The sequence below is a fragment of the Anticarsia gemmatalis genome, chromosome 2 (assembly GCF_050436995.1).
Source record: "Anticarsia gemmatalis isolate Benzon Research Colony breed Stoneville strain chromosome 2, ilAntGemm2 primary, whole genome shotgun sequence".
Lineage (NCBI taxonomy): Eukaryota > Metazoa > Arthropoda > Insecta > Lepidoptera > Erebidae > Anticarsia > Anticarsia gemmatalis.
Window position 1 is genome coordinate 6861750 of NC_134746.1, and position 27534 is coordinate 6889283.

The 27534-nt window shown below is 34.5% G+C and overlaps 4 protein-coding genes across 5 annotated transcripts; 2 read left to right on the forward strand and 2 right to left on the reverse strand.

Moving 5' to 3' along the window:
• The first annotated feature begins 44 nt into the window (after positions 1 to 44).
• Positions 45 to 1555, forward strand: LOC142982036 (peptidyl-prolyl cis-trans isomerase NIMA-interacting 4). Of its 2 annotated transcripts, XR_012959960.1 has the most exons (3): positions 45 to 351; positions 460 to 948; positions 1162 to 1555. XR_012959960.1 is itself a non-coding variant. In XM_076128311.1 (2 exons), the coding sequence occupies exons 1-2, from the start codon at positions 267 to 269 to the stop codon at positions 777 to 779; spliced, it is 405 nt and encodes a 134-aa protein (XP_075984426.1). In that variant the 5' UTR covers positions 45 to 266; the 3' UTR covers positions 780 to 1555. The 2 variants fall into 2 exon arrangements, 1 of the variants encoding a protein (XP_075984426.1); XM_076128311.1 differs by having other exon boundaries at positions 460 to 1555.
• A 589-nt stretch (positions 1556 to 2144) lies between these two features.
• On the reverse strand, positions 2145 to 12238 carry LOC142982048 (uncharacterized). Its single transcript, XM_076128327.1, has 5 exons — positions 12096 to 12238; positions 8787 to 8919; positions 4972 to 5132; positions 3578 to 3766; positions 2145 to 2710 (listed from the first exon to the last, which is right to left on the reverse strand). The coding sequence occupies exons 2-5, from the start codon at positions 8914 to 8916 to the stop codon at positions 2537 to 2539; spliced, it is 654 nt and encodes a 217-aa protein (XP_075984442.1). The 5' UTR covers positions 8917 to 8919; positions 12096 to 12238; the 3' UTR covers positions 2145 to 2536.
• Positions 12239 to 17871: 5633 nt separating this feature from the next.
• Positions 17872 to 25099, forward strand: LOC142982055 (SPRY domain-containing protein 7). The gene is made up of 4 exons (XM_076128338.1): positions 17872 to 18082; positions 19190 to 19360; positions 20363 to 20680; positions 20914 to 25099. Exons 1-4 carry the CDS (start codon positions 17971 to 17973, stop codon positions 21009 to 21011), a joined length of 699 nt encoding a protein of 232 aa, XP_075984453.1. The 5' UTR covers positions 17872 to 17970; the 3' UTR covers positions 21012 to 25099.
• A 263-nt stretch (positions 25100 to 25362) lies between these two features.
• LOC142986279 (cuticle protein 19-like) lies at positions 25363 to 27042 on the reverse strand. Its single transcript, XM_076134699.1, has 4 exons — positions 27031 to 27042; positions 26342 to 26485; positions 25794 to 25960; positions 25363 to 25449 (listed from the first exon to the last, which is right to left on the reverse strand). Exons 1-4 carry the CDS (start codon positions 27040 to 27042, stop codon positions 25386 to 25388), a joined length of 387 nt encoding a protein of 128 aa, XP_075990814.1. The 3' UTR covers positions 25363 to 25385.
• Between the last annotated feature and the right edge of the window lie 492 nt (positions 27043 to 27534).

The following is a 27534-nucleotide window of genomic DNA, read 5'->3' on the forward strand; positions in this document are numbered from 1 at the left end:
CCGGTAACTCCGATTTTGTGTCAAACTTTGATATTTACTTATGGTAACACCAAGCATAACCTAAAAATTGTAAACAGCTGATCTGTTTACCGCTGTTTACAAAAGAAAATAATAAACACTAAAAGATAAACTCATTAATGTAAACACGGTTCTTAGAGAAAACAACCTGTAAGAAGGCTAGAATAGTTATAGTTATCTAATATCATTAGTACTAAGTGCTAACGTCTACTCTAGCTGATAAGATTGTATCAATTTAATTGTTCAACATGCCCCCTAAAAAGCAACCAGAAAAAGGAAACAAGGCTGCTGGTAGTGCTAAAGGTGGTGGAAAATCAGGAGGCGATGCTAAAGGTATGCCACTGCGGTATGCACAAAGTATTTTTTTTAGGTTATACTAAATTGCGAAAAAATATTGTCGTCGAAAGCAAACATATCTAACCTATTTTGTTTCGAATTTAGAATCGGCAGCAAAGGAGAAAAAAGGCGGGACCGCTGTCAAAGTACGTCACATACTGTGTGAGAAACAGTCAAAATGTTTGGAGGCTTTGGAGAAATTGAAGGCTGGTCAGAAATTTCCGGATGTAGCTGCGGCTTACAGTGAAGACAAGGCGCGATCGGGTGGTGACCTGGGCTGGATGACCCGTGGTTCTATGGTCGGGCCATTTCAGGATGCTGCATTTGCCTTGCCAATATCCTCAGTCACCAACCCTGTGTACACTGATCCACCTATCAAAACTAAGTTCGGATATCATATCATAATGGTGGAAGGCAAAAAATGACAGACATGGTTTTTGAATTTGAATATTTTTGGGCGATACTTTTGCTGTTTATTATGGAAAGGATTTGCTGCTTGCAAGAGCAATTTGATAAAGACTTCTCTATACTACCTGATCCACAGAGATCTACTGAGTCTTTAGACAGTAATATGGAGGATTTTGCTAACAGAGAGTGAGTAAAAAGACTTAAACAAGAATACTCTAAGTTACTAAGTATAATCTTTGATAATCATATAATCTTTATGATTCAGGTAGTAGAATAATTAATAATGTATAATGTCATACATTTGTATGTTTGCAAATTATTTAATCAAGTAGCTACTGCTAATCAAATATTTGTAGTAACTTGTTTTTGTTACATGTTCAATGTTTCTATTATTTCCAGTTTTGGTTTGAAGCTCAGCTTCCTTCGTCTGTGTCGTTTAATGCATGTTACAATGCTACTGACCCTCGTTTACTTTTGCAATGTCAGTCTCTGGTTCATAATGACAAAGAAAAAGTCGCCCAAGTCTCTACGATACAGGTTTAAAGTCTCTATACCATCATAATGTTTATTAATTGAACTATTTTGAAGTCACGAAAATATAAAAAAGTAAAAATACCTATTGACAATTAAGTTTATAATGCATTTTTTATTGTAACTTACTTTGGTTATGGCAACATTTAACCTTTTATGCAAAAACTTGAATGCTGCTGATGAGTTTAAAATAGTGCAATACTAAATCAAATTATTTTGTTAAGTAATATGCTGAAATAAATGCATTTATCTTATTTCTAAATGGTTTATTCATTAACTTGCCCAAGACTTGACAATATAACAGCCATAGCCCCATGAGTAATTGACTGACATTGGAACAAAGTGGTTACCAACATTGTCTATTATTTTTCAAGTTAATTGAGATTCCTACTAGCAAAGTCATAGATGAGTAAAACAATGTAAATTGAAGACGAATTCCATGGCGCAGTGGTTAACGTTTGTCACTTTTTCGCGCAGGTCGTGAGTTCGATTCCCGGATGGAACAAAAACCATACGAGATAAATCATAGGCCTTTCAATTCGATTAGCAAATAAATTTTGATTCACGTTCAAAATGTTCTTATATTTATCTTTGGACTGGTCCTGTCTATCGGTAGAGCAAAAGGTGAGGTTCGAAAGCAGAAGAATTCTCATACTTTTCATGCGTCATTCAGCTATTAAGACACACTACATTACATACAATTAAAGATAGATTGATATCGCTCAATTTGTATAGACGATAACGTGATTGATGAATAATTTTATGTTTGGCAAAAGCACGCGATATCGATAAATAATTAAGACATCACGCCTCTATTGTTAAGGAGAAAGTAAAAATAAAACAAAGCCACATTAAAAATTAAAACAGTCTTTAATGACAGATCTTAAATATTTATATGAACTTCGACTGCAAGAGTTACATGACTAAAATTATAATGTACAATACTGCAATAAATATTTATGTAATGAGGTATTTAAAGCTAGGACCGGATCGTTGAATTTGGGTATCGAAAGTTACGATTCTCGTTTTTCGCACATTACAGCTTTTACGACGTGCTTATCGTAGTAATATTGTTACCTCATGGTTCACATATAAGCATGAATGTTTTCTAAAAGATGGATTGCTGTTTTATGAGACAGCTGATGTGAATAGTCCATGCTTATTTCTTACGTAATACTAAGTATAAATTATGATATTCTTTGTGATGACAACACAGGCCTACAAGGCGGTGTATGGGGTGTTGTTAGACTCTGAGGTTGGGGTTGGTGTAGCGCACGTATTTGAGCAGGGCGTCGTTCTCCTCGCAGACGAAGGGCTTGCGGTGGTGGCAGGCCACGTCGTGCCAGTGCACTCCGTCGTTGTAGAAGTTGTTGAGGATGGCTATGCAGTGCTCCGAGGCACCACCCTGGATCAGCTCCTGGGGATTTATTATAATTAATATCATGTTCGTACTTAACCGTAGATCCTTCTTGTAAATGCGTAAAAAACAATTAGTGGAGGATAGGTGGTAGATATACCTATAATAAATGTTTGATGACTGTACGATTCATACTATCAATGTTGGGTCTAGTTGCGAATGGTTATAATGACAATTGTTTTAATTTGTTTTATAAATGATTCAATGAGCCGTAGTCTTTATAATAGCAATTGTTTCAAATTGTTATATAAATTAAATAGAATATTGATTACCAAATTTTCCTATTGATAAGTAGTTTTAGAGTAAACAAAAACCTTATTAAGTGATTAGTTTCAGTCGATTGCGTAGGATAAGCGCAAAATGCGCGAGGCCTTGAACACGGCTACGTAATGACGCGACGGATACGGAGGATGCGCGTGCGACCGCATGGGTTACGTATTGTTTGTTCCGCAGGTGGCGCGCGCCCGCGACACCCGCGACACGCAGGGAAAGTGACGCGCAAACACTACGCCGACGACGCACGCCGAATAAAGATGAGCTTTTGTTGTACAGCTTGCGGTCGCTGTTTGTAGAAAGTGGCCCGCCACACGCATGCGGGTACGCCCTTCGGCGAATATTTCGCAGGCCCATAAATATTCACGTGTCGCTTTCGTTTTCATTGCGTTATATCCGTCGTACAGATGCATTAACAGGTTCGGCGGGTGCTTATGATAAAACATTACTCAACACTTCGCGGAATCGGTTCCATATGTTGCGTCAGCGTATGACCGATTTCGTAATGTCATGCTTTCTTACGTGCTCCTATTGTGTGATTTCTTCGAGTGATTCCTGGTTATGTTTATAAGAAGGGTGGGTTAGATAACTTACCCTGTTGTCAGGTTGAGGCTTGCCGATGCCGCCACCCTCGGACCAATCGTTTTGCTGACGGTTGTTGGTAGGAGCCAACTTCTGCAGCTCAGCGGTCCAGAACCATCCGTTGATCTCGTTGGGGAGCAGGTCAGGACGGTTGCATCCTTTGAAGTCGCACAGACGACCCGACGTCCAGATGTACTTTTGCTGTGATCACCGGAAATTAACGTGATTATTCTCTACACGCTCGATGGTTTGTCGTTACATTATAATATACCTTGACACCAAATCGTTTAGTTTTGAATGAACACGTAAACGGAATAATTACCGCTCTGCCTACTAGTTGCTTGATAGTATCTGACAAATACAAAGAAAAAATAACAATAGTAAAACGCTCATTACCTATGAGGAGCCTATTAGATAAGCGAAAAATACGAAATCATTTGGTGACTTCAACAATACAAACAATACTGTGAAGATTCTGCAATGAACAAGACAATTTATTACTATTATCAATGTTCATAATGAGTCTCTAGGTGTGCGTCCCTACACTGCATAGCTAACTTCTTGATTAACATAATAACAATACAGAGTCTACTGAGCGATGACCAATTTTGTTTGGCATCTGTACAAATATCATATTGTTGGCGTTAATATCTAGGTTAAGCAGTTTGTCGCTCCACCATAACAATGGTGTCGGAAAGTTACATGCTTTGTTGCGACTAGGCGCCCACACAACCCATAACACCGTTTTTGTATTACCCAAGAGAGCAACGTTGCTGATTGTCTTTCCGTTGTATTCTACCCAGTGACATAAGTTTGTTCGCTGATTTCTAAAACAGCTAAGTATTCAATTATTCCCGAGTGTCGATATTGTCGGGAAGAGTGAACAATACAACAAAACGTTGTAATTCCCACGTAATGCGAAAACATTCCGTACCAGCAGTGAAACTCGTTAGGAAAAACCAATGTCGCCATTGTTGCGTTCCTGAAACCATTCTTCTATCTACCCGCACTTAACACGCGGTATAATTTAGGCACAAATTGTAATGCGACGCATTAGTTAAATAACTCTTGCACATAAGTACAATGAGTTAGGTTTGGGGTATTACGAAAACAAGCAACGTTGAGAATTCTTTGACTACAATACTTTCTATTTAGCTTTGAAAAAGTGATATGTTTTCACGTCACGGTCACGAGTCGTTTTCCTCGTGTTTTGGACTCGTGACACGCGTGAACAGTTTGCCAAACTGTCAGCCTTACAGTCATGTAAGTCAAGGATGGACTCAAAAACTTACAACGAAAATTCTAGAAAATGCTTTATTTGCATTTTCCTTTGAGCGTTAACTGAGTGCACTTTGTAACTCTTTTGTTGAGACGGTAGGGCTTAATGATAAGTGATATGTTCTTACCTTGTCCTGAACAATGCGTGCCTTGACCCATTCGTTTTCATCGCTGGTCTCCAGTGAGACGAGGTCCATGCATCGCTGACGACAGTAGTTCCTGGCACTCAGCCAGTCCTCCTCCACACCGCGGAGAGCAGGGTCCCGCCATGAGAAGAAGTATCCCTTATCTGAACGAAAGATAACAATAAACAATGGGTAAAGAAGTTTCCTACAAAGTTTCACAGTGTTAAGTGCTAACCCCTGATCCCGCTTTCTACGGGAAAGTGTTATTGCTAAATCGATGTAAGCTGTTTGTAGGAGATAACCGGAATCGTTATCAACGTTGAGTCATCCCCTGCATCTTGTTAGTCGTAGTATTAAAGAATATTTTAAGCTTGTTGACATACTGAAGTTACGCAAGTTGTATTTATAAATATTTTTGAAAAGAGTACGATAAAGACCTCTAATACATTGTAATGCTATTGTTGTATTTTTAGTAAACAGGATGCAAACATTAGACGACGAAAAGGACAGGACAGTTAGTTCACTTGTTCGCCATTAGGAAGTAATCAATCTCTACATAGTTCCTCAGAATTTAAATGCGAGTTGATGTTTTCTTTTAATGTCTACTAGTACGTTAGCGAAAGTATCTATAATGGTAATGATCTTAGACATTTGCAATACTTTTGCCCAGTTTTATAGCTAATAGTTAAGTGTTAGATAAAATATCCGGTAGATAAAGTGATATGAAAATAACTCCAATTGACAAGCTACACGACAACTTTGGCATTCTCGAGCGTTTCTATTTTTATTCACAGTTCACAATAATATAATATGTTGATAATAACCTTAAATAAGGGATGAGTGAAACTTGCAAAGATTACGTTATTGAAATGATCGTGACATTCTTGGTCATGTATGTCTTATTAAGGTAAACATAACAACAGGCGTATTTCGGATGCAGAAATAAAATTAAGCACTTACATATTTTATTGTAGATTTACGTACCTACTAAGTTTACCATTCATGCTTGTTATTAAGATTCTTATCATACGACGATTGATGATATCGGTACAAGAGAAAAGTCGAACAATGTAGCTAATTAAGAGAATATAGCCCTTTACGTAACAATCTACATATTATGAGTTGTGCAAGCTTCATATGTTTACACTGGACATTAAGAACTTACTAAGTACGATCTACTATAATTTTACCCTAGAGCATAGTACTACTTAAATCAGTTTTTGATATGAATCATCAAAATAGGCTCACGCGTTTTGTTTCTACAGTAACACAAAGGATTATAGGTAGGTATTTAGATTGTAAAACACTTAACCAACCATCCTTTGCGTCGCGCAGTTGGGTAAAAATGAATATAGCTTGCTTTGCGTGAGTTATAGGTAGTAGAAAACGGATTAAGTATATTCAAGTAGATCGGGAGATATTGCCATTAACCTTCCACCCTGCACGAGTGAGTATTTCGATTTCTTCCGCAGACGCGGCGAGTTCGCAAGTCGTGATTCTGCAACTCGTGGGAACCTTACCAGATAGAAAATGATTGCTTTCATTGCGCCGCCGACTCTGATACAAAGAGTCAAAGAAAATATGTTTTCTAATGTGACGTTAGTGACATATCTTATGAAATACTAAGGCTTTTCATCACTTCTGTATAGTTTATTGGTTAGAAATTGACAGTTGTTTTCATACATTTATTGTCACTTTATGTAGCAGATAAGCTATCAGACGCTTATTCATTAGCTGTGAAATGGACTTAAGCTATATATTACGTTATTATTGTTAAGTAATGATTGAGCGTTTCCATGCTTTAATGTTCGGACCCGGTTGTTGTCAATTGAGATAATAGTCATCTATATCAAAGGCTTTTGGGCAGTTTTGACACTAGGTTGACCATTAACCAAACGATAAAGAAATGAAATAATAATATTAATAGATTAAACACAAATATGTATAATTTTTGCACATTGTGGCCTTTAAAACAAGCTGCTTAAAATGTCATAATAACTTCCTATTGTAAACTTGTCATTACAATTAAATAAAATTGATTTACGTTATGCGAAAATTATGCAGTTTTTTCACATTAAAGTCATTAATTTTATTGAACAACAGAAACCGCATCCTCTTCACAAAAGGACAAGATGCACTATCAAGAAACTCGTTACTATATGATTAACCAAATAAATATGCAATAAGTCGTATACATTCCAAAAGTATTTACTAAAATAGAAATGACTATTACCTACATCTTATGCGCGATGCGGATGTTGGGTGTTATCACAAATATTTTGTGTACTTAACCCCAGCGAGGCTTATCGCACGGGAACGAGATAAGAGAGCTTGCACCATGATGAGCACACAGTTGCAACCATGATAACATTTTTTCAAATTAACTAGAAAGGGTTTTAACTATCACTGTATTTATTTCTTAAACTGGTTTTAAGTTACCACCGTTATAGCAATTTATCTCGCAAAACGATCTTAGAAATGAAAAGGTGTGATAATTTTCAATAAAAATGTTTACACAAGCAGAATATTTTTTTTGAGGTTTTTGCGCCAAAATATGTCGTTGATGTCTTTTGTATGAAGCTATTTAAGTTGAGAATGGGCAATGAGCTTTTTATTAAGACTTAACAAAACTGCTTCATATTTATGTATGATGCTTTTATTATGTCATTCAGGGCATTACGCATCACTGATTATGCTTTTGGCAGATGGACAAAGGGCGTACGTGAAGTACGGCAGGATAATGTTCGAGGTTTTATACACGTAACTGGTTCAAGGAAATAATTGTCATCGCGATCTATTTAGCAAACAATTACCTATATTCTTTATTCTGTTTTAATTTCTTGTACAAGTTATTTTCAGACTTTTCAAAAGCAAAGATAGTCTTTGGTTTAATATCCTCCTGATTGTTCCTAGTTGATCTGTGGCCACGGCGGCCAGGGTAGGAGTTTGTTTATAGTGTCCAAGTGCACAATACACAGGTATACATTATACTTCCTCACTCTCATAGGCAGGTAGGCCTTATAAATGATACGATCAGTAAGACGTCTTTCTATAGAGGCTGACGGCGGATATTTACGTGCATTTCAAGGAAAGGAAGTCTACAAATCAACATTTCTTAAATTTGGGCAATTCATTAATACATTGGGTAACTCATTAATACATTTTTGGCCAGATCTGGGATTCAAACCCGTGACTTCAGCAGTCCTCGGCAGTCGTAAATATAGAGGCAGACATCTGTATGGTGTCTATTGAAACATAGATTCTAAGTTTAGATAGAGTTACAATTGTTTGTGGTAGTACTTACTACCGGTTACGAGTGCATTTATAAAACATGTGTGCCTATTAATAAACATTCGCAATCAAAAGGTTGAGGTAGGTCAGTTACTAACTTTCCAACTTTATCGTTTATTCATAATTATGTAGTTTATTATAATGAACTCTGCGGTCGGCGCAGTCATGTATACGATTGCTGACTACGAGGTCTTGGGTTGGATTCCCGGGCGATGTCTTTTCTAATTTACATTAGAATACTTTTTAATAGGAGCCCAGAATTTGGTAACTTGCCTGGTATATGACAATACGCTAGCCTCTAAGGGACTAACACACGATGTGTTTTCTTATACCTCAGCCTACACCTACGGGTAGCAGTCTTGATGTTATAAAAAATATAATCTATCAATATCAATTTAAAGTCTGGGTACCTTATGACGTCAATAGCTAGACTTAAAAAATCACGTTAGAGATCTCTACGAATGTGGATAATATAAACCCAAATGTATGCTAGATATACTCGTAGGTATGAAAGGTGTAGTACTTACTGTCGCTGTATCTCTCGTGGATGGTTCTCTGTACACAGAGAGACGGCACTGGTGGCTCCAGGATGCGTCCGTTGGGGAACTGCGCGTGCGCCACAGCCGCGAATAGGGCGAGGAATACCAACTGTCTCATTTTCTGAAACAAAACATAAATCTGGTAAAGATTTTGCTGTGTTACAGCAAATAAATACATACAAAATAAAACTGAAATAGTGATTGAGTAGTTAGATTCAGTAGATACCTATAAGACGTCTAGTTTTTGCAATGTAACAAAGGCTGAAAGGCATAAAACGTTTTGACAAATAAGAGAAAATAAAATTAAAGTTTTAGAAGTACAAAGTAAGTTAAGATGTACTACGAACGAAGAAATATTATGAATAATTTTGGAGCCTTTTTTTTAACTTTAATTTGGTGTTATATTGTTAGCTTATAAACAAATATGGCAAGTGCATGTAAGTGAAAATAGTGTTGTTTTAATTATATTGTTATAACATCTTGGCTAATAAAAAGATAATTACTAAAAAAAAACACTAAAGCTATAAGTTACGAGTAACGCAATATAAGAGAAGATAAGCCCTTTCTATAGATTGATAAATTTAATTATGCAAATATTTTATCATCATCATTAACATATTATTCGTAATATCATCGTATAATTTTATTAAAAGTGCCCTATTTTACTGTGTAATTAAAATACCGGCCTTGACTAGGAAAGCTTTTAAAGAAATCCAATATCAATAAATTAACTATAAAGAACGAACTATATACCTACATAAAAATTTAGATTTACACCTCATTAAATACAGTAGCCTAATGATTTGAGAAAATTATATTCGGTACATCTACTAGGATGTTAAGTTTTTATTGTTATTTTCAACCCGATATTTTGATTCCTAAGATGATAGGCGCAAAAGTTATTTTAAGAGCTCCCTTGCGCTACAAAATTATTTTACAGAACTTTATGACATTAAGCAAACAAGCTATAATATATTTTAATACATATAAGCTTTATAAATTCTGGTATCCAAAGAAGATAGGGGAACCTGTTGTACCTTGGCACTATTTGTACCTAGGCCACTGGGCTCGTTTTCATATATTCGCGCGATACTAAATTCTACTGTTTATGGTATTCGATACGTCACTACAGACTATTTAATGTAAAGTTAGTCGCATTCCGCCATTAAGCCGGTGTTTGGTGTTATCGACGCTGAAACTTTTTTGTGTGAAAAAGTAAGTATTTCTAATATATTTTGTAGTCTAACAGTTTTAAAAGTTTTCTAACAGTCACTTAACTGTTATATGCTATCGGTTCTTTGATTTTACAAGTCTCAACACAATAAAAAACTTACGAGATACTTAACTCTAAACTATATAAAATCCACCGTTTTAGTGAAGTTGGAGTAGTGTTGTACCTCGGCCACTGTCGATTAGCTGTACCTTGGCCAGTGGCCAAGGTACAACCTGGATGTTGTACTTTGGCCAGGAGAATATTTTATTAAATTATTTCACATTTACGTAATAATATTCCTAATTAAATATCTTTATTATTTCAGAAATCGATGCAAAAATCACTTAAAACCTGGAAATGGCCTGAAAAAGAGGATTTAAATCTGTACCCGATGAGTGACGTTGTCGAAAAAATTAAAACCCCGCAAAAAGTTAACAAGAACAGAGAAATTTATTATGTTCCAGAGATACAGAAGTACTGGGATTTCTACTAAATGCTTAAGGCTGAATAATATATCTACACTAGCTGACCCGCGCAACTTCGCTTGCGTCACATAAGAGAGAATGGGTCAACATTTTCCCCGTTTTTATAACATTTTTTTCTGCTGCTCTGCTCCTATTGGTCGTAGCGTGATGATGTACAGCCTATAGCCATTCTCGATAAATGGGCTATCTAAAACTGAAATATTTTTTCAAATCAGACGAGCAGTTTCTTAGAATAGCGCGTTCAAACAAACAAACAAACTCTTCAGCTTTATATTTAATATTAGTATAGATTATTGATAGTGTTTTTATAATAGCTAGTCCAAATGACTGATTAAAATTTAAGAGAGAAATAATAATTTGTATATAAAAAGTAGATAAAGATAATTGTTTCAATATTTTGTTTTCCATTTGCTATGTAGAGTATGTAGGTATATTGATTTGTTATATTATATTATGTGATATCGTCGCTGCGCCTGCCAAGTTCCACATGTGTCTTTTGTGAGATTTTGGAAAACTTTTTCTTTGATTTGGGACACAAGATTCATTTTTTTTAACATCAAAATACGCATATGGACTTTGGCAGGCGCAGCGATGTGATGTAACGAAACGGTGGCAAAAAGTTAGTTGTTTTTGTTTAAATATTTTGTTTGAAAAGCATAAAAATAGCTATGAATATTATTTTAATTTTGATCATTTCTAAATGTTGATCATTTGAGAATTTTTAAAATGTTTTGTTAAATACTGTATACTGTAATAATACTGTGTACTGTAATAAATCAAATAAAATGATTTTAGTTAACAAAACTTGATAATTTGCTTAAATTACCCCCAAATTTCAATGTGTCCTAGGTACAACGTACTACTGGCCTAGGTACATAGGGTATGTTGTACCTTGGCCACATTTCCCATTTTTTTCTAAATTTAAAAATATTATGTAAGTATTAAATATACATTTCTGATATTTTTTTGGTGAGTACCCAAATAATTGACATTTCAAAATATGCAAATATGATTTGTGTGCTGCACGTCAAATCACAATAAAAAATATATTTCTAAAAAACCGGCCTAGGTACAACAGGTTCCCTTACTCGTTATTAAGCCTAAGTAGAGACTTCATAGGAGATATTGTTTACAATCATCTTAGAATGATTGCGTAAGCGTTCTCCGGGGATTAATAGACCGGTCCCGGTGTTGTCAGTTAGAAAGCGACCTTGCCCCGGACAAAAAGAAGTTCATTCCACCCAACACTTCCGAGGTCGGTTAAACCCCATCATTACAAAATTCCAATGAATTATATTGATCCGACCGCTTGGCGTTTTATCGCTTTAATTTGTATTATGAGTCTTGCGACACCCATTATGATAATAAGATAGTTCACTCAACCTTCACAAAAATATCACTGTTATTTAAAATACCATAGATAGGTTGGACGTTTTTTTATTCACAAAACCTTAATTTTTAAAAACCAATCATGTCGATAGATTGAAAACACTTTATTTAAAAACTGAATTTAAAAAACCGAATTCTCGTTAACACAAGTTTAACAATAGGATGAGTAATTAAAAGGAAAATTGGAATTGGAAAAAAGGTCCTACTCACCGTGCAGCGTGTGTCTGGTGCCTTCACAAACTGATGCGTGTGCGGCGCGCGACCGTTTTATATTGAGGAAGTGTGGCGGATGATCCGCACACCCTCGCGTCTCAGCAGGGTGGTGCCGCTACTGAGCACCGCCTTTGCATTGTCTAGAAATTACTACAACTCGATGACAGTGCTCTTACTGTTTTTCTAAAGGCTCACATAGTGAACTCAATCTCAAGTTATAGAATGCTTCCTTCGATTGTTTGTAATTGTTGCACGAGACTTGGTGTTTTGTTGTTAATATTTTGTGCGTTTGATTGATAGCGCGTAATATAGGAAGGCACATATTAGATCTATTACGGATTTCAACGTTAAAAATTGAAAATTAACTTTATAATTTACCAAATTATTTTTTTCTATCATCGCGATAAAAACACCTATAATAATTTGCTAAAGGGTATAGTGGATATTTATCGGAAGATTTAAATCGAAAAAGAAAATCCTTTACGTTTAGTAGTTAGTTCGTAAGGCATATTTATGTAAATTGAAATTGTAAAGAGCATGAAAAATTGGGTAAATTTACGCCTATCATTGCAAAATCTGATAACATTCTCCTTTCATGCAATTAATCAGGCTTGGCGAAATATCGTCAAACTCATGTATAAATATGTTTTCATGTCTTTTGGGAAAATATTACTTTCATTTTGGCTCACGTGCGGAATACCACATACCTAATTGTCATGTACATACATAAATATGTATGGTATTACTCATGTAACAAGCGTTACATGCGGAACTATAGTATCGTCATGGGTTGCGAAAATACCATCGAATACCGCGACACCCTTAGAAATGAGCTTGTTGAACTAATGCCAAATACACTTTTGTAATAAAATTGCTTATAACATGGATGTGTTGTTCTTATTAGTTATACCTATAGTATTTTCTCGCGTAATGTATATTGTTTATAGGAAAACTTTTTTTGTGGTTGGCTTAAAAAATAATTTGTTCCTACTTGTGTGCACTGCGTGTATGGCAACTGCATGTCATGTGATGTTCGGAAGTAGGTAAGGAAACAAAATATTTACGAAATGATGTTTATTAAGTTAAGGCCGGAACAGTCTGCGGTGAATAAGTGACCAATTATGTATTATTTCGGCGGTAACTCATGTATGTAAAAATGTTGGTCCCGGCTATTGTTGTAAGATGACAGTCGTGAAAACAAAGAATGTACGGCTGCCTCAACTTTTGCAAAAGTAATACCTTGCAAGACACCTAAACATATTTTTAGTAGGAACTTAAATTAACCGAGTCTTGTTTTTTTTAAGCTGTAATCGGTTTTAAAGGAATATTTACTCGTACCTTGTGATGACGTAACGCTATTAACTTGAAAAGCGACTATAAGTTTCGAAAATGACCATAACATGATATGACACTCTCTCATAAATATGCATGCTAATTAGGAACTTAAAAAATAAACACGTAATGTAGGACTAGCACAAAAACATCACGTGGAAAGGACATAGGTTAAAGAGAGTTTCTTAAATAACTGTGTTGCTACTGATGATATGGGAAGTCGGTCATTCCATACAATGTGTAACTACACACCTGCTTCGTCTCCCTTATTCTGAGTTTCTAGAACTCCTAGGTTCTATTTATACTAACTAAGAGACTCATAGTCTCTACAGAGCCACAGTGCAACTATTTTAAAAGTTACTATCATTGTTTATCACCCTAAAACAATCATAGCTAAGTAACCATAGGCACCCACATGAGTAAAAAGCAAAATATACAACGTAGTATATTCGCTTTCCACTAGAAACTACACAGAATGCAATGCTAAAGAAGAATAATTATTTGCACGTTGTGTAATTTGTCCACTTTTCCATGCTTAGGTAAAGTTCGTTATGGTAATTTGTTTGCGAACCGACACAGATTTAAACTCCTTCAGATACTTGTCTAGATAAAAGATAGACTTGGGATTGTTTTGTAGTTCCCTTCATTGTTACCGTTTTGAGATTTCCGAAGATAAAGAAATTCCTTAAGTTTATTAAATAGCGTAGGTTTGACTTCACTATAATGACTACTTTAACTTATGCTACTCACGATGCCGGAGTATTTAATTACAATCATAAATTAATTAATACAAGATTCCGACATAATTGATTTTTCAAATTATAATCAATTCTCTATAGAATAATGCCTATTATGACGATATTATAATAGATACTTTAGATTTTATAATAAATTATGAAACATGGAATATTTACTCTTTGTGTAGTTATCTATTCATCTACTTCTTACGATGTGAATAGACGTAAATCTAAACATATTTTTAGCTATTACTAATCATGTACAGTTAAATAGATGGTATGCACGTGGTGACAAAAAAGCTAGACTAAAATGACACGATTTTATAATACTGATAACAATGACTAATAGAAAACACATTTTTTGTCTAGTTTTAGACTTGTTAGACTTATTTTTAAATCTAAAATGTATGCTTAAGTCCGTTCATTCAACTTTAGAGTAGGCATATAAAATGTTTATATTATTTATCACCAATAACAGGTACAGTTACATTATGGCAACATAACACTTTTATTCGCGCGTAAAAAATATTCGATGGGTGTCGTTTTACAATACGTGATTTTGAATTGTACGCAAGTATTGAAGGGTAAGTATGCTAAGTATATTCTCATAATAAAAAGCCGGTTAAGTTGAGAAGTGGAAAATGAGGAGACAATCAGAATCTCTGGGTTCAGTCCATCCCTTATCAACTATAATTGCTAGAGTCTAGCATCCGTCTGGAGGTTAGCAATAACTTTGCGCTATTTCTTACATCATCCACTGAAAAGAGTATGAACCTTCGATACCTGGCACCGGTGAGTATCTACATGCTATACATTTCCAATCAAAGCCGACCCTAGGGTGCAAATATATCTGCATGAGCATTTATCTAAAGATGATAAGGTTGAAGGGGTAACTAAAATGTATTAATACGTTAACTTACGAAGCTAGGCACTTAAAACCATTAGCATGCAATCTTAAATTTCTCATCACCTTCTGCAGCCTAGGTTATCAAGACTCATCTATGAACTGTGATACTCTTATTTACATTTGACCTATACATTAACATTACCTGAGGTCATAGAACATAAATTGTTTCTTTTACGATTATATTTCGCCAGGTCGTTGACTCGTAGTTCAACAGACTATACAATATGTATAAATATTTCGGAATAATTGATTGTCAATATTGTTTCATGCGGAGAAATATTAATTGTATATGTCTTAAGGTGAAAGAAGCGTCGAAGTTCAAGTTCATCGTGATCGGCAACTATTAGATTATGCGGGAATTTCTCAACACGTTCTTTACGAGAACAAGTTCGTATTATAACGTATTAGTTACGTACACGACCGGTTATTGAAAATAGATCCTATTAAATATTATGAGCGATTGAGAGTGTATCGTCTGAGAATGAAATGTACAAAGCAGTTCATTACCAACGCACTGTATTTATCACGATGTAAGTATTACTTCATACTAATTTGACGAGGAACCTCTGCTCTCTATGGGAACAATCCTTTACCTCGCTGGTAAAGCTAGTCATGTGTGTACAAGGAGTTATGAATAATGTAAACTCTATTAAAAAGTGAATAACCTTCGAACTTCGGACTGTACAGAATAGTAGCTTGTCGCTTGCTCTGTCATTATTTTTTATTATCTTTATATTATTGAGCTATCTCTGAACTGGCACTCAAAATAGTAGGTAATTCAAGCTGACCAAAACTTCAATGCTTAAATAAAGTAGCCAGTCGAAGTGCGGGAGACTAGCAGCAAATAAGATGCGGGTTTTCCAGACACATATTTTACAAAAATAATATATTATAATAGGTAAAAGCTAATTGACCGTTACTGAATTTATAATATTTTGTCTAAATGGTCAAATTTTATTACCTTCATCCTGCCTATACAAGATTTAGAACTAAACGGTTAATCAGCGTTTAGTAAACTTGGTTAGCAACAGCTATATACTGAAATAAAGCTCGTGAGTAAACCTCGTTGCGTACGTGACCGGTGACTTTGTTTTTCTATACCTACTAGTTTGAGTTTACCTCAAACACAAGTTTACTCTATATAAATATGAATCGTAAGCCTTAGAGAATAGGATCCTTTACACAGGATTTAAATGTAACGACGTTCCCGGATGTGATAGAGCATCTTTATTACATATCGCGTGGGTGCTTTGTCAACAAATTAAAATTAAAAATGCTTATTTATCGTTTTGTTTTGTAAAGAAAAGAGTTGTTCGAGGCAACACATCAGGGTATGGCAATTATGACTAAGTCACGCAATGACATCATCCCTGTAATTCCCAACTTTCTTAAAGTTGCTCAACAAATTCTTCTAATATTACTTGGAGAAACTTTCGCAATCAAACAAGTTAGTTAAGGAAGAAATATCAATATTTTGATTTTGTTTATTAATTAAAATTAGGAAGGTATGACAATTAAAATTAATAGTGATTCGTTTTTGTTTTCGGATCAAGGTATGGCAGCTACATTTTTTTATTTCGTCCAGAGGCGGTACGAAAATTATATTTTTATCAAATCATTTCAAATCAGGCACCTACATAATATTGTTATGTGTATTCAGAAAGAAAAGCGGTAGCACATCCAGAATCAGAGGGAACTCTAGGTACATCTAAACAATAACATAACAACAATTTACTTACTACTTAAGTACCTACAATAATTCCACCTTCTTTCTTTCATATATTTTTTCTTTTGTTTTTCGGCCAAAATTTATTCAACGGTCTGTTTGCTCCAAACCCAATTGAATTTCAAGGCGAATTGCTCTTGCACAATACATAATAATCATAACGACAAATATTAGGTTTAGGCCGCAATACAAATATTACCTGTTAAAACTATTAACGCAAATCAATATTTGAATTAAATTGAAAAGAAAATATTTGTCTTCATCCATATCCATATATTGGCCTAGATACAGCACGTGATGAGAAATTAAACTTTGCGGTCTGGGTGGTGGTATATAAGTAGGCACGACTGCTGATTACGGGTTCGATTCCCGGATCAGCCACAGTGCTAATGAGTATATGGCTTTTAATATAACCTACGTTCCCCCTCAACCCCTTATCACACGAGAATGGCTTTGTTAATGTCCAAACGGGGAAGCATTTCATACACTTCCTACTAGTGTTAGCGTGCTTATTGAAACAACAAAATCAAGAGGGTTAAATGATTTAGCGACTTTTCTAGACGACTATACAATCTAAATGAGGACAAGGGAGTTCCTATTATTTAGCATTAATTTTTTACTTCGCTAGTCATTGCAGATGGAGCGCATTGTTTTATCAGTTTGTGTAGATAAGTGTAAAAAATTGAATAGTTAAGACTATAATGCGCTTTTAGAAATTACTTTGCGTCTGCTGCATGCTGTAGTGATTACGCGATAACCAAAACAGTCTACTGAAGATTTAAGGCAAAAAAGTGATGTGAGATATTATGTTAATCTCACAGAAGTTACATAGAAAGTGACATTGTGAGCAAACCAATAGGGTAGAAAGAAAATAACTTTCTAAGCGTAGATATTTTTATACTTACTACCCAATAAAAATCTTGGGTTTAATCAATAAGATAATAAAATACTATTTCATCATCCGACGACCGAATAAATCCATCGGTGAAAAACCGATATCTGATAAAAGATATTCAACTCTACTACGGTTTTCCCCCACATTTATTACCTCCCTACAACTGTCACTTAGTTGTCAAAAGAAAATGACGTAAATGCGTAAATTTTAGTACAACAAAAATAACTGAATTGAATCAATTTCTGTATTGATTAAATAAAAAAGTTAACTAGATTATGTTCAATATGTTTTGTTGTTTGAAAGGCTGTATCAATGGCTTCTCACTCACGCCCAGTGTCCCGATACGCATCAAAGAAAACCCTGTACAATTGGATACATTACACATGGGTTCGTATTTTACTCTTATTTGTTTTTGATTTGGCTAATGAACACGTATTGTTTGGCCTAGGTAAATATATGTGTTAAGGTCTCGAATTATGATGCTAGAGAGTGAACCGCTCCTAGAGTTATTGAGTTCTCGACATTGTGTTTACGCGCATCGATTTTGCGTGGGATGTCCCGGTTGCTCTCTCTGGTACTTAAATGTAGTACGGAACTACTCTGACGTGTATAGGATGATAAATCAACAGAGTCTCATTTGTAAATATTTGTCTAATCAAACAATATGACATGTATGACACAAATATAATTTACAATAGAAAACTTGGATTGATGCTTATTTATTATATGTTGAAACCATAATATAGTTCAGATATGAAGTTTAATGATCCTGCTTACATTAATGAGATCAAATATTATTATTTTCTATAAGATCCTCAACTCTATGTATATTATTTCAACCAGGTAGACATAATTATGTCTTTTATAAGTATTTATAAGCAGATATTTTAGTTGATTGTACATGACCAATGGAAAGAGCTCCCTGATGCATAGTGGAGCAATCACACAGTAAAACCATAACAAAGTATTTTTTTAATATGTACAAAGAACAATAAAATATGTAGTAACTGCACATTTCATTATCCTGTTATTATAATGAATCACATATGTAAGACTTCATGTAATAATTATGCAACAATCTTGTTATAACTAACTTCTTTTGAAATAATCTGGTCTTTACCTATCCCTATGGAAAGAAGGCATGATTTATGTATGTATAATACCTTTACCCTCTACTGGTCACTTTCTAACAAAAGAGTAACCAGCCGCTCTATACAACAATGGTGTACAGCTTTGCTCTATAAATTTGAGAATCATCATGCTGACTAATCATATATATATAAAGTACAAATACACACAATCATTATAATAATATTGTAGGATGACTGAGCTTTGTAGTAGAAAGAATCTCTTTTCAGCAAAACAATGGCTAATACAAAGTAGCAATTTATTAATTGGTATAAATACTATAATGTTCTTTAGTTTCTGCCTGTCTCTATGAAAAAAGGCATGATTTGATGTATGTACTAGTGGTATTCTTTTATGTATTTGCAGGACATGAGATGGTAATCATAAAAGGTGGTCAGCGAGTTTGTGGTTCAGGCTGTGCGCTCGGCAATGCTCCTCTAGTCCAGAATAAGTCATACTTTGAAGTGAAGCTGCAGCAGGGAGGAGTGTGGGCTGTCGGTGTTGCCACTAGAGAAACAGATCTTAATAGAGTTCATGGTAAATAGTACAATTGTTAAATTAATTAGTAAAGTTTATGGACTGTCTGACCCAAGATTTACTCATGATCTGATGATAATTTGGGCAAAATGAAAACATTTATCTCATATATGTCTGTCTGCTAGTCTACTATTTTGCTAATATTACTCAATACTCATTTACCATTCAATTAGTATTACCATCGTTTCCAATCACACAAATAGTCTTTGTATGCTTCATAAGTAGGTTAAAAGTAAAAATATGATGTAATTGTACAGTTAGTAAATTCACACTTGAACAATATACAAATGAAAGTGAAAAGCAGATATTTAAACAATACTGTGTCTCTATTGTACTTTTATTACAAATGTTTGGTAACTGTACTCTTTTAAACACAATAGGTTACTTAGAAAGAAATACAAATACACTACATTTTTGGGAATTTCTTCAGGAAAATATACATTTTGGGGTAAAATAAGATATTGGATTTTTGGACACAAAGAAATTGTATATTCTAAAATGTCATAACACTAATATAATGTAGTAAGTTGAGTTAAAAATGAGTCATGTCCCACATTATGAATAAATAATTAAGCATTCCATACAGTTACTTAGATGCCATTTTTGGGCCAACAATTGGCAGTGCACTGCAACAAGTCCTTCAATATTGCTATGCAGAATTTTGATTTCTGTTGCCAAAAATAATATTTAGGTCGGTGGTGTAACATGTTATGTAAAAATTTCAAAATGTGGGTGTATTTTGTGTTGTTATTTTCCCTGTATGAGTGATCACTCATACGTAGATAAGTAGATGAGTAGCTGTGAGCAACAAAAGCTTACAAATAACTCTAATAAGCAAATATTATTTTTGAAACTTCATCTTCAGTAATTATACCCAAGTAAAGATGTCACAACAGCCAATAGCAATAACTTTAGAACACCTACAAATTATTGAAGGAGGCCTTCATTTATTATAGGAATGGCTCGCTATACCTAAAGGTCATATGATTTAATAATTTCCAGGAGGCATGGACAAAGAGTCATGGTGTCTCAACAGCGACGGTACAGTGCGACACTCAAACATAGAACTCTATCATCTCGCACCAGCGCCCAGGGAATCTCCCACTGCAGACTTGCTGGTGTCCACCGACTCTCCCACTCACACAGAGCATGAGAAGCCTGAGAGTGAGAAAGAGGCAAACACTGCGGCGATCATGCCGGTAGAGGGCGACACTATCGGTGTGTCTTATGACCATGTGGAACTGAACTTCTATTTGAATGGCAAGACTATGGAGATACCTGTTAGTAATATTAAGGGGACTGTTTACCCAGCTTTGTATGGTGAGTGTGATATATTTTGGTTTTTTTTTGTGCTCATATGTAATCTTTGACAGCCAGTGAAGAATTCAACTTCGGAAGAGACTATTTTATTTTGGTCAGATACTTCGTATTTGGTTTAAATCATTTACATTTCTAAAGATATGTAATTGAGGTCATCATTTCGTTTGGTTACCAATTAGATGAACATTCACACTAGTCCAAATAGCATTAAAATTTCAATTATTTGATTACAGTGGATGACGGCGCGATCCTGGACATAATCTTCGACAATTTCCTGTACCCACCTCCGTCGGGCTACGAGAAGATCATGGTGGAACAGTCCCTGCTATAACGGCAGCAAGCCCACCGCGCCGTGTACGTGCACGCGCCTAACGAAATACACGCGAAAATACGCCCAGTGATCATGTGAAATGCTTAAAGACTAAAAACTTTCTGTGTGGATGAACTATATTTTTGAATACTTATCACTAAATGCGGGCTCCTTGTTTTATCAGCACATTTCATGACAGAGTCAAGATACGAACGTGCACGTATGTATACGCTCAGAACGTATACGCTCGTAGCAGAAAATATGTCGAGTTTACAAAAGTCTTACGTTTTGTTTTGTCACCTTCAAATTCGTGTTTGTAAACAAAAGGTAAACACTGTCTTTAGTAAGTCCTAAGGCTCAACGGAAACCAGCGGTGAAAATAAGGAAAAATATATCAATTTAAAATAAATCTTAACTCATGTGACATTTGGTTTTAAAACATGACAGCTTAAAGACGCGGTGCGTTAGTGCTGTTTTAATCCATAGGTGATATGGTATAAGGTTTATTTTAAAATTGAATTATTTTTACCTGTCAGTGGCGAAGCTCGTCTTGAATGTAACTTCTTGTTTAGATCCGCTTGTGTGCGCTTTTCTGTATGATTATTTGTTTTAACTATGATATAGTATGCTGGTTTAGTGCGATAGGCTTTGAAAGGCTAAGGTGAATTATGACTGGTCTGATAATGTAATCAGAGGTAAAATGATCATTCATTCCATATCTACGTCTAATAATGTTCATGTTTTTTTGTAGTTATTGGTCAAAGATTAAACCACCTGAAGACGTATGGCTTTACTTCTACCGTCGGTTTAAAAGCGAATACTAATGAAAACGGTTTCTAACACAAGGCATATTTATAACAAATATAATTATTTCTATAATAATATTCCTTCTCCATTTCCTTCTACATTTAGTTTTTTTCAAAAATTTGCTCTCATAAGCCTCGATAAGGCCTAAAATATATCTTCATTCACTTGCATCGCTCATATTGTATCGTGATCAAAAGAGCTCCAATATTTAACCGTAGTTAATTTTAAACTATCCTTACTTTATTGGTTGGTTAGAAAGATATTTATATAATGATCAAAATCAAGCACAATTTATAAAGAGATCAGAATAAAATGTTTAAAAATAAACATTATTTTAATTCTGAATTGATTTGCAGCTAAATACGTAAAGAACGGAGTACAAAAATGAGAAAAGACGAGTTGGTAGTAAAAAAGATTGAGATCCGGTTTCACAGCTTCTGGATATCTATCAAATAGGTAATCAGATGGAAGTGTGACAGTTTAATATCAATATAAATTTATCTACCGCACCAAGAATTGCTTTTGTGCCGCGGGGACTTTAACAAACATAAAACGGACACAAAGTACAATCAGACGCGAAACAACTATCTGTGGATCACACAAATGTTAATACGTGTGGTATCGAACCTTCGACCGCTTCACACACTGTTAGTGGCGTAGGGACCACCTTAGCCATTGCGCCACGCAAGTCGTCAAAGAGGTTGGAGAAGGTTGATTTTATACATTTGCTGTCGCAAATAGTTTATCTGATACTTATTCAAAAGCTGTGAAACTGGCCCTTGAACTTGTAATTTTCTTTAAAGTGTTAATAGAGACACAAAACATTCTGTTATAAAAGTATATCTTAGAAGGACAATTATGTGTACTATACGAATTTAACTTACCTGTAGAATACATTAATATGAATTCAGATTATCAAATTATGTATATCTTCGCATATATGAATACAATTTCCTTAAAACATACTTAACATAAGTTGTTGTAAAACAGGTCGTATAAGTAGTCACATCTCGAATCTCATATCAAGAGATTTCATAATTGCTTATGATATAAATATACACATTCCAATTTAAACCTTATGTGTATTAAATGTAAGTCAAAATTTGATCTCCATGTATGTTGGTATGTGTCTACAATGGTACTAATACTTAATCGATAATTAAGGTAGTAGCTTGGCGTATACCGCCTATCTATGCAAATTCATGTATGTGTCAAAATCAGTATTACCACGTATGTATTAAAAAGACAATATTCTAATGTGTGTTGGCAACACCGCTGATAATTTTTGTGTGATGGTAATACTGATGTATATAATGTTTCGTGCCGTTGCACCGAGAATCCTGATTCTGCTAATAGCTAATGATAAAATTAATGCTTTGAGTTTGATGTAACTAATTTATTCGAATTCTTTTTACATTTTAGAGAATGTTGCGCACTTCTTGCTCTTAGAAATTAAGTGAGCATCCAGTTGATACGCTATTTATTTCACTATAATAATAATAAGCGGCCTAAATACTCTCTTAATTAGCATCAAATTATGCCAGAAAATATGCATTGCCTCATCTTTTAATTTTTAAATCTAGGCTTGCCTCATTTGATTATAATATTTATAATAAGGTGCGTGCACGGACACACATTCGCACGTGCACGCAGCACGAACGCATTCGATACATGATAGAAACAAGCACACCTTCAACAACCCTAGTGTGTCTAGTTATAGTAAGCTCCATGCTTTCACTGCGATTTCACCCCTGCTTTAATTGGACGCTTTTTGAATTGAGACAATAATTCTAACGTCCTTCTTACCTGTCCTGTAGCTAACTATTGCCTTCCATTCGTGTTTATCGTTAGTAGAATCGGAGTACCGAGTGTGACGGATAGCTTGATGTCTATTATATTAATGGAGGTTACACATATTAACTGTAGGGACCAAAAAGCAAAAAACTAAAGTAAGAAAGAGGCCTGCTACACACACATTCGATTCGGTATTAATCAGCTTAGCTGGGAGGCAACCGAATGTGTGTAGATAAACCCGATCGGTACTAGCCGAATATGTGAGTTGAATCCGTTTTGTTGTCGATAAATATTGCCGAACCGAACGTGCCGAACCGAATATGCGGATAGCAAGCCTTATATGAAACAGAAATAATATGATAGGAGAGATGTGCGAGGATGTGCGAGACGAAATCATCCACCAATAGGATTACGCCTAATTCAAAATCTCCCTTAATACTCCTAATACTACTGGTGGAATTTCTCCCTCCATCTCTAGAAGAAAACCAGCCTAAAATACTAAAGAAAACATGAGATTTAAGTCTTATTAAAATTTGAATGACGTTTCAATATTCAGCCAGTTATCTCAAGTTGCAAATACCAGAAGTTCGTATCAAACAAAGTTGCGTGTGTAAACTCCATTAACGCTATACATATTGTAACATCTCATAAATATATTTTTGTATGAGTGTAACGACTTAAATGTATATTTGGAAATTTCAATAATATATAGGAATAATAATAAATTGTCTGTTAATTTAAGAAGTTTTGGAATGAGACCAATTGGTAGCAATCACTAACAAAAATGAGTTTATACGAATCGATTACGTTTAGTGGTATTGAATGTAGCTCTACATACATTTAGGCTCAATAATACCTGTTTTATTTGTCACAAGTACTTGATTATAATCTTGAGTGGAGTAACATGTGTAGTATACTAAATCTGAAAAAATAAATGAACTTTTAATGTTTGTTTATTCATATCATAATGTGTGATTAAAAAGAGTATGTAAATAATTATCTCATAGTTTGCTGTGCATAAGTTATTGAGCGTAATTAAATACAATGAAATTTTCTGATTATTAAAAAATATATCACTTAGTTTTTTCGATCGTTCCACTTTTCAATTTTGAATAGAACTGTTATCGAAATATTAAAAAAAATAGCAGTTTACACCATAGATTTAAACAATACACAGATTTTTAAGTAGATTTTCAACATAATATAGTTTCAATATTACATCTAATTTCAATTTTAAGTGTAAGACCATAAATACTGATTATTAAATGCTATAAATTCTTAAAAATGCACTTTTTTTAAATAATTTCATAGTACAAAGTGTTTCACAGTGTTTATGGTCAATTGTGGCCGATTTAAACAGCGACTTAATAATATTATTTGACATTACTTATAACTATATTATATAATTAATGTGATGTATGTATAATATAAGACAAATTATAAGAACAAGTGTCTATTTATTTTAACGTTGTGATAAGAAAGCAAGAATAAAAATGAATGCAAGCATATTCTGATGGTTTGATTTGCCAACTACTCCAGCTCAACTGAAAGTTTTTGACAGTCGTCATGGATTATTTGTAGTAACTTTCGTTGTCCCGAATATGACCAAGAAGAAGGTTTGGAATCGAATCTATAGTTAATTGTTTTTTATTAGTTACTTGGCAAAAGTGTTCCATTTAACATTTTATTTTCTTTTTATTAAAACAAAAGAATATTTTTTAGGTAAATATTTTATTAAAGTCAACAAGAAACGAAGTAACAACAATAACGACTAGGTATTATTAGCTGGGAGGACTAGTGGTGGTGGTGCTTCTTGGGCACGATGTGGTGCGTGCTGTGCTTGACTTCAGCGTGGAACCTAGACGCAGAGAAGACATAAGCATTAAAATATGGTTAAAATGTTTCAAAGGTGACTGTAAATGATGATGTCAATGAAATCTATATGTCACCATTACTTAATTTTCCATAAAACACCTTTAAATCTAATACACTAATTTGTGTTTTTCTTCAGACATGTAAGACACCAGTGACAATTCAATATTAAGTGTTTGAAATAAATAAAAAAAATGCCCCTTTCAATTTTGAAAGTATGACGGGGGGCGCCTCTTAAAGACCAATGTGGCCAAATGTAGTTTTTGAAACTAAAATTTAAATGGTGGTTGACCAAGATCAGCAGCAGAGGAAAATTTAAGTGTAACTTACCCGGTATGTTTGTCAGCGTGGTAGTGCACGTCTCTGCGGGTGCCGTCGGGGTCGTGCAGGGCGTAGTGTCCCTTCACGGAGTCACCGTCGCGGTGCTCGTGCTGCGTCTTGAAGTCATGCGTGTGAGGGTCCTTCACTTCGTACTTGAACTCGTATTTAGGATGCGTCTGCAATAAAATGTTAGGTTAAAGTACCGATAAAAGGACGATATTCGCTTTTACTATAAATATAAAAGTGTGTTTGTATCTCTCTCCTTCTTTTAATTTAAATTAGTGGACCAATTTGGATGAAACTTGATAAGTTGACAGTTTATGACCCGATAAAGAACAAAAGCTGTTTGTTTTAAAAGACCGCAAAGCGGCTGAAGTAGGGGATGAAACATTAAATTGTGTCGAGGATCAGCTAGTGAAGAATAAACGGGTGTTTACTTTCTTCAATCATTACCTATAGATGTTCAGTTCATGCACTTAAGCTTAGGTACTTAATTATCTTGACACATTTTGTTAACAATTCACAAGTATTAAAATTTCATGGTTTTTAAAACTTACATAGTAATCCACATGATGATGTCCGTGCTTGTCTTTGTATGACACTTCGGTGTGGTGTCCGTCATGCTTGTGGATGTGCTGGGACGAGTGCGCGTGCTCTTTCGCTACCACCGCCACGGCAGCTACTACTAGCAGGCACAATACCTGGGCAAGACAAAAACAAATTACGAATTGTAAATAGGAAACAAATAAAAATCTGTATTTAGAAAATTTCGTTGAATTGGTTTTCTTTAATAAGGATCCCGATTAGAATAGCTGGTTTGTATATAAGTGAAAGTTAAGGTAAATATGTATGATTTTTTTATTTAATAAAGCAGTAATTATATGTTAGCAGTCAGATTTAGTACATGATTAGTAGGTTTAGGTGGATGATAGAATTTACTTTTCAAATTTTAGATGGGAGCGTAAAGAAACTGATTTTCGGTTTCTCAAATCAAATATTTAAAAAGAACATAAAAGAGAACTTGATCCATGTTTAGAATATAAGTACCCGAGTAATTCAAATGCTTATTTAAAATTTTATACGATACAACAAGGTTTAACAGATTGACTAATCCATAGCGGAAATAACTCGCGTGCAGCACGACCATTAGTTTACTTTTGAACCAATGAAACACCATTTAAAAAAGCGTAATTTGTGATTGCTTATTTAACACACATTTCAAAAAATATATTTAGAACAAATATACCTTAGAGAACATTTTATTATTGTATTGGAACGTTCAGTGGTGAACTGATACTTATTCACAAAAACAAACCGCTTTTATATCAAAAACAAAAGCTATCAAGGCTACAAAATTTCGCCTACTCTTATTATTTTGACTATATTTGTAACAGTTTAATGTTTTTCAGATTTCGTCAAAGTCCTTTCACACGCACTTATCGTATCGTAAGAGGGACAATAAAAATATTTGTCAACTAACATACTTGTATGTAGAAAGTACGCTTATTGTGTGTTCGTTGGTTAATGTAGGTAATTCTGAGATGTGATTTTTGAGAGTAAAGTAATTAGCGAATGAAGTCTGCTTTTTATGACTTTCAAAGCTTAATATTGTTTTGTTTACCTTTCGAACTGACATTAAGGGACCCAAAAGGTAAACATTAAACACATAAAATAAAAAAAGAAGATCTATAAAAAACGCCATCGAACACATTAACAGCATGTAGAGATATGCAGCGAAAATGTAAGTGGA